General features: G+C 42.6%; 1 protein-coding gene and 1 non-coding gene across 2 annotated transcripts; one reads left to right on the forward strand and one right to left on the reverse strand.

The window, feature by feature from the left end:
* Positions 1–1,770: 1,770 nt before the first annotated feature.
* On the reverse strand, positions 1,771–1,842 carry TRNAD-GUC. Its single transcript has one exon. It is a non-coding gene; the product is annotated as a tRNA-Asp (tRNA).
* Positions 1,843–3,303: 1,461 nt separating this feature from the next.
* LOC119291141 (asparagine synthetase [glutamine-hydrolyzing] 2-like) lies at positions 3,304–9,808 on the forward strand. The gene is made up of 15 exons (XM_037569853.1): positions 3,304–3,457; positions 3,529–3,626; positions 4,757–4,895; positions 5,124–5,219; positions 5,542–5,683; positions 6,707–6,802; positions 7,044–7,138; positions 7,638–7,799; positions 7,977–8,057; positions 8,135–8,356; positions 8,449–8,583; positions 8,685–8,765; positions 8,874–8,960; positions 9,062–9,169; positions 9,288–9,808. The coding sequence occupies exons 2-15, from the start codon at positions 3,547–3,549 to the stop codon at positions 9,525–9,527; spliced, it is 1,764 nt and encodes a 587-aa protein (XP_037425750.1). The 5' UTR covers positions 3,304–3,457; positions 3,529–3,546; the 3' UTR covers positions 9,528–9,808.
* Positions 9,809–10,405: the final 597 nt, after the last annotated feature.

Genomic DNA, 10,405 nt, shown 5'->3' on the forward strand with positions numbered 1-10,405 from the left:
TTTTGTTATAACAAGAGGGTGGTGTGCAACTGAATATTTTGAAGGGACTGCATGTTCCTCCTCCCCCTCCCCCTCCTATATTTCTCCTGCTGCGAGTGTCATGACAGAGTATAGATAGAGCAGAGTTCGATATGATTTCGGATGCTATTATTACCATGGTTTTCTCGTCAGGTAGAGCCTCAGACGGTCAGTTTGGCGAAACAAATACCAAAGCTTGGAAGGGATCTTTTCTTGTGGTCGGCTTGCTCATGCCAATGTTAACTTCTGCGATCGCTTTGTGAGTGCAAAAAACAGAACAAAAACTGCTGCCATCGTTAACTCCTAGAACTTCAAGTGCAAAATAAGCGAGGGAGAAAAAAAGGTGAAGCGCCGTTGCCGGGGATCGAACCCGGGCCAAGTGGCTGCATTTGCATGACCCATTGACGGATTGTAAGTGAAAGTACCTAAATGAGTAGCATTGCAACATAATTTTGTTATAACAAGAGGGTGGTGTGCAACTGAATATTTTGAAGGGACTGCATGTTCCTCCCCCCCTCCCCCTCCTATATTTCTCCTGCTGCGAGTGTCATGACAGGGTATAGATAGAGCAGAGTTCGATATGATTTCGGATGCTATTATTACCATGGTTTTCTCGTCAGCTAGAGCCTCAGACGGACAGTTTGGCGAAACAAATACCAAAGCTTGGAAGGGATCTTTTCTTGTGGTCGGCTTGCTCATGCCAATGTTAACTTCTGCGATCGCTTTGTGAGTGCAAAAAACAGAACAAAAACTGCTGCCATCGTTAACTCCTAGAACTTCAAGTGCAAAATAAGCGAGGGAGAAAAAAAGGTGAAGCGCCGTTGCCGGGGATCGAACCCGGGCCAAGTGGCTGCATTTGCATGACCCATTGACGGATTGTAAGTGAAAGTACCTAAATGAGTAGCATTGCAACATAATTTTGTTATAACAAGAGGGTGGTGTGCAACTGAATATTTTGAAGGGACTGCATGTTCCTCCTCCCCCTCCCCCTCCTATATTTCTCCTGCTGCGAGTGTCATGACAGGGTATAGATAGAGCAGAGTTCGATATGATTTCGGATGCTATTATTACCATGTTTTTCTCGTCAGCTAGAGCCTCAGACCGTCAGTTTGGCGAAACAAATACCAAAGCTTGGAAGGGACCTTTTCTTGTGGTCGGCTTGCTCATGCCAATGTTAACTTCTGCGATCGCTTTGTGAGTGCAAAAAACAGAACAAAAACTGCTGCCATCGTTAACTCCTAGAACTTCAAGTGCAAAATAAGCGAGGGAGAAAAAAAGGTGAAGCGCCGTTGCCGGGGATCGAACCCGGGCCAAGTGGCTGCATTTGCATGACCCATTGACGGATTGTAAGTGAAAGTACCTAAATGAGTAGCATTGCAACATAATTTTGTTATAACAAGAGGGTGGTGTGCAACTGAATATTTTGAAGGGACTGCATGTTCCTCCTCCCCCTCCCCCTCCTATATTTCTCCTGCTGCGAGTGTCATGACAGGGTATAGATAGAGCAGAGTTCGATATGATTTCGGATGCTATTATTACCATGTCTTTCTCGTCAGCTAGAGCCTCAGGCCGTCAGTTTGGCGAAACAAATACCAAAGCTTGGAAGGGATCTTTTCTTGTGGTCGGCTTGCTCATGCCAATGTTAACTTCTGCGATCGCTTTGTGAGTGCAAAAAACAGAACAAAAACTGCTGCCATCGTTAACTCCTAGAACTTCAAGTGCAAAATAAGCGAGGGAGAAAAAAAGGTGAAGCGCCGTTGCCGGGGATCGAACCCGGGTCACCCGCGTGACAGGCGGGAATACTTACCACTATACTACAACGACCTTTAATGCGCTTTTAATTGGCAAAGGTTATATCACCAGGCGCTTTTTATCGGCACCTCCTCGTCGACGAAACTCTCTACTCCTCCTGCAATTACGTTTCCTACTCTCCAACCCATCTTGGTTCTTCGGCTTTAGGCAAAAAAAAAAAAAAAAACGTTAGTCTCTTCGTGCACCAGTTGTTCCCTTGGAAGGTTCAATAGGTCCGCTCTTCAAATCCAAAGTTCATTCCCGTCAAACAATACATTAAACAATCAATCTCACAAAAAACTGAAATGACTAACATGGGTTTGCTGATTTACCTGACATGTGTCCATAGAAAACGCCGGACATATGTCCAGAAAACTGCCTAGAAATGCCTACAAGGGTGTTCAATTTTGCCTAATGAAATCCACAGAAAAACCTCCAGCAAACATTGCGTGCGGTGTGTCCATAGAAATGCCTGACATGTGACACACGGGTGTTCTGATTTTCCTAATGAATTTCACTGAAAACATTTGCTTGCGTGCGTCCACAAAAATGCGTGACGTATACATTTGGGAAATTTGCTTGAAATGCCTATGTGGCTGTTCCAGTTTGCCCGCCAAACCGTGTCGTACTGAATTCCACTGAGAAGGGAGGTGTGTTGGCCTCGCACCAGTTCTACTAGTAAAGCTGCAACCTCGCTATCGACCTTGGAAAATGAAACTCTTTCTCCCTTAAAAACAACCCAAAAAATCTATAGCAAAGCTCGAGATTGAGGCTCGTTCTCTCCAAAATCTCTATGGGATTTCATGTCGCGCCTTGGAAAAACTTAGCATGAGCAGTGTGGAGGAACCTCGAAAATTGTGCTGCATTGCTCAATTTTGGCATGCACAAGATGCACTCTATCTAACTATGAATTTAGATGTCGGATTTCAATTTCCCCACTTTCCGCAACAGATGCGCATGCCGTCATTGTGAAAAATCTCCGAGTCCCATGAGAAAATAGGTGGGTTGTAGTGAAGTAATCTTCTGTCCGAGATGTGCAGTGTGTCGTGACCTGTTGTCCCCACGCTTGTTTGCACCACCACCGCGCGCCCCCCCTTTTCATCCACTTTCACTCGCCGCGCGTGTGTGACCATTCCATCCCCTATGTGGTACCCGCTATTGCCGGTTCCCATAGCTCACACCGCCGCCTTGCCACCTGCTACCCGGCCGTGTGAAATGGGGAAGGACAAAAACCACCCCTCACCTCCCACGTGGCGTGATCTGATGACTTGATCCGATGGTTGAGTTGCGGCCGCTCGGAAGCAAAGAAACCAAGCGCTCTCTTTATAGCATTTTTAGGGGATTCTAGCATTTTGTTGAAAAAACACAAAAAAAATGTATGGGAGTTTCGTGGGCCGAATCCGCGCGAGCGGCCTGGCCTGGTACAGTCCATGCGTAGGGCGGCCTACCTAAATCCCAAGCGCGCCCTACCTAAATCCCTCCTGCTCTACCACCACCCAGCCGCCGTTCCGTTCCGCCCGTACCTTACCCCTCCCCACCACCCGCGCCTGCGTCGCCGCCGGCGCCGTCGCCGGCGACCGTCCCTCCTCGTCGGGGCGCCGCCGCCTCCGCCCCGCTCGTCCGCGGCGTCTGACCACCGAGCCTTGAGGTACCAGCTTGTTTTATCTTTCCATCCCGTCCAGCGAGTGGTCAAATCACCTTCGGAGCTCGGCGTTGCAGGTCCCGCCGGCCGCCACGATGTGCGGCATCCTCGCCGTCCTCGGCGTCGGCGACGTCTCCCTCGCCAAGCGCTCGCGCATCATCGAGCTCTCCCGCCGGTAACACGCCCACCCCGCCGTTTCATCCCCCCTCCTTACTTTTTGCACCGTCCCTGTGCGTGCGCGCGCCTCCGAGGGTTAGAATTGAAGTTGGCGGTGGATTTGTGTGGACTGGAATAGCAGGCGAGATGTGGGTCAACTTTGGCCGGGTGATGTCGTTCTCGCCTTATTTACCATTTTTAGTTATTTGACTTGTCACTTTCTTTTTGTGATGGAAAGCCATTTGGCTTATTTAGTGTGGAGATATTCATGAATAGTTTGTGTTAGACGAATTGTTGATATACCGGGGAAATTTTGATTAGCCTTTTACCAATGCAAGTTTCTTTGTTTGTGCGCGATGGCCTTTTATTTTGGGGGAGCCTGTCTATATCCTGAGGAACTGTGAGGTTCTGGGTTTGGGGAATGGAGTATGGTGTACAGTATGTAGGCGTGCACTCCTTGAGGCACGAAATGTTCAAGCGGTAATTTGGAAACTGGTGGCAGTTTTTGTTACCTAACGATGTGCTTCGCTTGTGTGATCGTGCATGCTGATGTGCCTAAATGCTATTGATTTCAAATTTGTTGAAATGCATTACTTGTAGCAATCCATCAATATTGTGTACATGTGCAATCATGGAATACTTTTAATGTAGAATTAGGACAGTGTTGTGAGGTGTATGGGACTCTATCTGTAAAGCCATGCAACATTATGCTGTCCCCTTGTACGCTTTTATGTAATTGCAGTCAGATAGTTGAGGATGTTAACATGGGATTATGGTCAAATGTAGTTTGTACACCAATCTGTAGAAAACTTCACTTCTATATCTACTGAAAATTTTTCTTTTACGAATAGGTTAGGACATTACATTCAAATGTTAGCAAATCTAGTTTGCTATGTCTTAGGACTTACTGTGTGTAACTTCTCCACCTTTACGAACTGCAGGGTCATGGGGTAACATTTTTCAGGGCTTTTACTTTAGATTAGAGACAGTTGTTGTTCAACACAAAGTTGCATTAGAGTAAACTGGAATTAGAAATGTTCTGTACTGCACTGACTAAATTTTCTGTCTGCTGCTTGTTATTTAAATGTTCTTAGGCGATACATGGTTCATTTTATGAAATCTTATGCACCCGTCTACCATTTTTCATAGATTACGGCACAGAGGCCCTGATTGGAGTGGTATACACAGCTTTGAGGATTGCTATCTTGCACACCAGCGGTTGGCCATTGTTGATCCCACATCTGGAGACCAGCCATTGTACAATGAGGACAAAACAGTTGTTGTGACGGTCAGTATCTGGAGTGAGAATAACGCTTCACTATTCTGCTTTTGTAACTAGCATTTGGTAGTATAATTATGTGATGGGATTTTAGAAATGTTATCTGTCGAGCTCTGCTCAATACATCTTTTGGGACGACCTTAATCCACCATATTCTTGTAACTAAGCCAATTGGAGAAAATATGTTTTATTCTTTAATGTTTTTGTAACCACACCTTGTCTGTTTGACATTTCCAGGTGAATGGAGAGATCTATAACCATGAAGAACTGAAAGCTAAGCTAAAATCTCATCAATTCCAAACTGGTAGTGATTGTGAAGTTATTGCTCACCTAGTAAGTTTGTATTCTTATTTATCTATGTTCAGCTTCTTTTGGTGTCCTATTGTGTAACTTGGCTTCTACCAACATTTTCAAGGCCCAATTATTTTGACAGCTTATGGCGGCTTATGGCATAAGCTGCCCCCTCCCCAGCTTATTCTAGAAGACTAGAAGCCCCCAAAATTTTTAGCATCGGCTTCTAGAATAAGCTAGGGAGGTGGCAACTTATTTTGGCAGCCACCAAATTGGGCCTAAATGTCTTCACCTAAGCATCATCCTCCAGTGCATATATTTTATATGTTAACATCTGTACTTACAAATTCTATTGTTTTCACAGTATGAGGAATACGGGGAGGAATTTGTGGATATGCTGGATGGCATGTTCTCGTTTGTGCTTCTTGACACACGTGATAAAAGCTTCATTGCTGCCCGTGATGCTATTGGCATCTGTCCTTTGTACATGGGCTGGGGTCTTGATGGTACGCATGGAATCTGTTCTTGTAGCTACTTGTCTGTTTAATCTCAACTGTTTCAATGGTCAGTCAATGTATCATGGGGAGGTGGAAAACAAGTTGCATGTAGGTTCATTTAAATTCAGGTTAAGATTAAGATTAAAAGTAGATCTATCATCGCTTGCCTACTTCCTTAGAATATAATTGGATAAGGCCAATTCATTTGCAAAAATAACAGTAAAAGATAATAACCCTAGATCTAGATCTATCATGGGCTCACATCCCACAGAATTTGGAGTGGTGTCTCTCACCATCTGCAATTTGATAGCTAGAATATAGAAGTGTTACTCCCTCTGTTCGGATTTATAAGGCGTATTGTGATTGTCAAAGTTCAAGCTTTGACCGTATCTTTTCAGTAATATTTGTTACTAGTTAAAAAATCACAATCAAGAGAAAGATCTTTTGTATTTGAATCTATGTTTTTAAGGCGACGCCTTACCGCCTTAGGGAGGGGGGGGCGCTTTGGCGCCTAGGCGACGCCTAGGCGGGCGCTTTGGACGCCTAGGCGCCCAAAGCGGTCGATTTTCCAAAGCGGAGGGGGAGCGCTTCGACGCCTAGGCGTCGCCTTAGGGACGCTTTGAAAACATAGATTTGAATCCAGTGGTATAAATTTTGTGCCACATAACTCACATATCATGAGATTTAATTTTGGGTCAAATCTTTACTTTTTTAGACAATCAAATTTTGCGTTATATACCCAGACGAAGGGAGTATCTAGGTTGTTGTGATGATGCCCGTGATATATGTGCAAGTGCAACTTGAATGTCTGATGGGGAAGATGTAGGTAGACATAATATTTGCTAAGCTGACTGTTAAATTTGCTATACGGAATTGAAAACTATGGTTGGCTGTCTGCATTTGCAAGTACACAGTTCTGGAACAGTAAGCACTGTAGTGTTTGTATGTTTCAGAACTTATCACGGTTCTATGAATTTAAGTAGTTTCTACAAATCTACTATGCATTAATTTGTACATTCATTGTTATTCCAGGGTCAGTTTGGTTTTCTTCAGAGATGAAGGCATTGAGTGATGATTGCGAGCGCTTCATATCGTTCCCTCCTGGACACTTGTACTCAAGCAAAACAGGTTCAAATATCTTGTTGCATTTGTGACAAATTAATGTCATGCATTATACTAGCAATGCAGACTTACAAACTCCGACGGCAAAAATAGTATAAGCTACTATGTACTCCCTCTGTCTCAAAATATAAGATGTTTTTGGTTCTAGACTTAGACCAAAAAACGTCTTGTATTTTGAGACAGAGGGAGTATGTTGTAAATATCAATTTTTCTTGCCTACTAATCTGCTTTCTAACATTTGTCCTAGGTGGCCTAAGGAGGTGGTACAACCCCCCATGGTTTTCAGAAAGCATTCCCTCAGCCCCCTATGATCCTCTCCTCATCCGAGAGAGTTTTGAGAAGGCACGCCTTTCCTTATGCTTTCTGTTACAGTTTCCTACCTTTTGATGCATAAATTATATGTTTATAGTTATTTAATGTTAATCTCTTTTATTTTGTTTCATGTTGATATGATGTATTCATGCCTCTGATTAGGCGATGCTTGTTTGGAATACCCTGGTTGATAATTCACGGGTAGTAATAGGTTATTGTAGCTCCCCACAATCACAATTGTGTCTTAGTGTGATGATTTCTATATTAATATCTTAGATAGATGGCATTTTATTCGAAATCATGCTACTTGTTATTAAGTATGTACAGAGTATAATAACTTATTGTGTCTGACGCATATTTCATAAGTTAAGTTTCTTTATGTATATCATCTATTATCGAATATCCAATTCTGAACCCGGGCTCATCTGCACCCGGTCAATAAACAATTCATAAAAAATTCAAAACAAATCAAAAAAATCCAATTTTTTTGCGCAAGGTAGATAATTTATCTTAGATGAATTGTTTGCAGGCTGTTATTAAGAGGCTAATGACTGATGTGCCATTTGGTGTTCTCTTGTCTGGTGGGCTTGACTCTTCTTTGGTGGCTTCTGTTGTTTCACGCTACTTGGCAGAAACAAAAGTTGCTAGGCAGTGGGGAAACAAACTGCACACCTTTTGCATCGGTTTGAAGGTACATTTCTCAATGTTGCTTACTGGTGTATTCCCATTGCCGAGAATCTTTCAAAATTTAAGTTGTTTTCTTGCTCTTATGAGTATCTTTTACAAGAAAAAAGAGGGATTTTCAATGGAGTGATATAAGCAGTGGATAAAATATGATAGAAGTTCTAACACGTTCCAATTTTTGTAGGGTTCTCCTGATCTTAAAGCTGCTAAGGAAGTTGCTGACTACCTTGGCACAGTCCATCATGAATTACACTTTACAGTGCAGGTTCGTTATTTTTGTTTGCCCTTTGCATAGAGGAAGAGACATTTTGAAGTTATTAATTCATCTGAAAAAAATCGTAGGAGGGCATTGATGCTTTGGAAGAAGTTATATATCACATCGAGACGTATGACGTAACGACCATTAGAGCAAGTACCCCGATGTTTCTAATGTCTCGGAAAATCAAATCGTTGGGTGTGAAGATGGTTCTTTCGGGTGAAGGTTCCGATGAAATATTTGGTGGTTATCTTTATTTTCATAAGGCACCAAACAAAAAGGAACTCCATGAGGAAACATGTCGGAAGGTAATTAAAGATAACATTGCTCCTCTTGGTTTATATCTGCTAAGTTGTGATCAGCTGATTAACTTATTTGAGTTGTTTTGCCTGGCGTTTAGATAAAAGCTCTCCATTTATATGATTGTTTGAGAGCGAACAAAGCAACTTCTGCCTGGGGTCTCGAGGCTCGTGTTCCATTCCTCGACAAAAACTTCATCAATGTAGCAATGGACCTGGATCCGGAATGTAAGATGGTATGTAATTTCTTGCAATAATACACAAATCACTCTAGCTCTATTCATTTATTATAACTAGCATCATCATCTTTTTTTTGTCTTCTTGGAAAAAAAAATAGATAAGGCGTGATCTTGGTCGGATCGAGAAATGGGTCCTGCGTAATGCATTTGATGATGAGAAGAAGCCCTATTTACCCAAGGTTGGAGAAGTTCATCTTTTTATTTTGTTATTAACTTATTATATTTGCTCTGTTACTTGCACAAGCTTGCTTGTATGCTCACAAGGAAGATTTATTTTCTGTGAACAGCACATTCTTTACAGGCAAAAAGAACAGTTCAGCGATGGTGTTGGGTACAGTTGGATTGATGGATTGAAGGACCATGCTAATGCACATGTATGCCATCTTTCCTTTGTCAAACCATTCATAAATTGACAATTGTTTATTTATTTGACTTGCGCCCATTAGAATTGACGTTTGCTCCCATTCATGTTCAGGTGTCAGATTCCATGATGACGAACGCCAGCTTTGTTTACCCTGAAAACACACCCACAACAAAAGAAGCCTACTATTATAGGACAGTATTTGAGAAGTTTTATCCTAAGGTCCAGAAGCTAAACCAGCATTCACTTTTATCATGATATTTCCAAGCTATTTCATTTGCATGGTAAAAAAAAAAATTTAATGCCTGCTCTCCACTTGACTAACAATTCAATTGTGCAGAATGCTGCTAGGCTAACAGTGCCAGGAGGTCCCAGCGTTGCATGCAGCACCGCGAAAGCTGTTGAATGGGACACCGCCTGGTCGAAGCTCCTCGACCCCTCTGGCCGTGCTGCTCTCGGTGTGCATGACGCGGCATACGAAGAAGAAAAGGCTCCTGCATCGGCCGATCCCGTCTTCCGTCCACCAGCCCACAGGGAGAGCATCCTAGTCGAAACTGGTGTTCCAGCAGCTGCTGTTTAACCTTCCATTCCATGGTTCCATAAAATGCTCGAGAAAATGTTGTTGCTTAGTTTAATTCTAGCTTCCTTGCAACTTGTCCGTAGCGGTCATTCAGTGTAGAAATCGCTTTGTTCCATTTTCCTTGTTGCTTGCTGTTATGTTTTGCTTTTCGCATGTAATTTACTAAGTTTATGTGGTGAGCATTGCATTGTAAATATTTCACCATGGTTGTACCATCCGAGTTGCTCAATGTCTGGTTTGCAAACTGCAAAGTTTCATTAATAAATTCCAATGTTGGTTTCTATATTTTTTTTTTGGTATTGTACATGTTAGCATTATTAACTTTTATTTTGGGGGTACTTCAGGCACTCCCAAGTCTGAAACCTCATCTGAAATGTTGTGAAATTTTTCAAAATCAGTGGCATACACATACGAACACAAAATATCAAGTATGGGCTGTATTCAGCAATTAGCATTCAACGTGGTTGGTATTCAATCTCATCTTGTGTCAACTTGACGTGAAACTGTAACGAGCGTGAATTAAATTTCATGAAATTGGCGAAACTCTTCCGTGTACCGTGAAATTGGTAACAATGGATCAATTTATCTATCTACCAAAGGGTGGGTACAAAAATGAGATTACAGCGTTCTTAAAAAATGAAATTACAACCGCAACCAGGTTATGCGTCTTACAAATCTCAAGAGAAGATCACCAATCATAGAACAGGCAAAAAGACACCACGAATGCTCAAAAAAAAAAGACACCACGAAACTGCTAAAATTTCAGAACCCCATAAAATTTATCTCATGCTATGCACGTTAATTAATCAAATGCCCTTTGCTTTGGGTTACGAGACTGCGACATTGTCCCTGTCTAGGAATAGTGTTGTCCCCGCTCT

The sequence above is a fragment of the Triticum dicoccoides genome, chromosome 1A (genome assembly GCF_002162155.2).
Source record: "Triticum dicoccoides isolate Atlit2015 ecotype Zavitan chromosome 1A, WEW_v2.0, whole genome shotgun sequence".
NCBI classification, from domain to species: domain Eukaryota; kingdom Viridiplantae; phylum Streptophyta; class Magnoliopsida; order Poales; family Poaceae; genus Triticum; species Triticum dicoccoides.

What these genes read in the sequence shown, in the direction of transcription:
- LOC119291141 (XM_037569853.1), top strand. Translation starts at nt 3,547, where the DNA reads ATGTGCGGCATCCTCGCCGTCCTCGGCGTCGGCGACGTCTCCCTCGCC. An exon ending in GTGAAGTTATTGCTCACCTA is followed by an intron (nt 5,220 to 5,541) that starts GTAAGTTTGTAT and finishes TTGTTTTCACAG; the next exon opens with TATGAGGAATACGGGGAGGA. An exon ending in AGGACCATGCTAATGCACAT is followed by an intron (nt 8,961 to 9,061) that starts GTATGCCATCTT and finishes ATTCATGTTCAG; the next exon opens with GTGTCAGATTCCATGATGAC.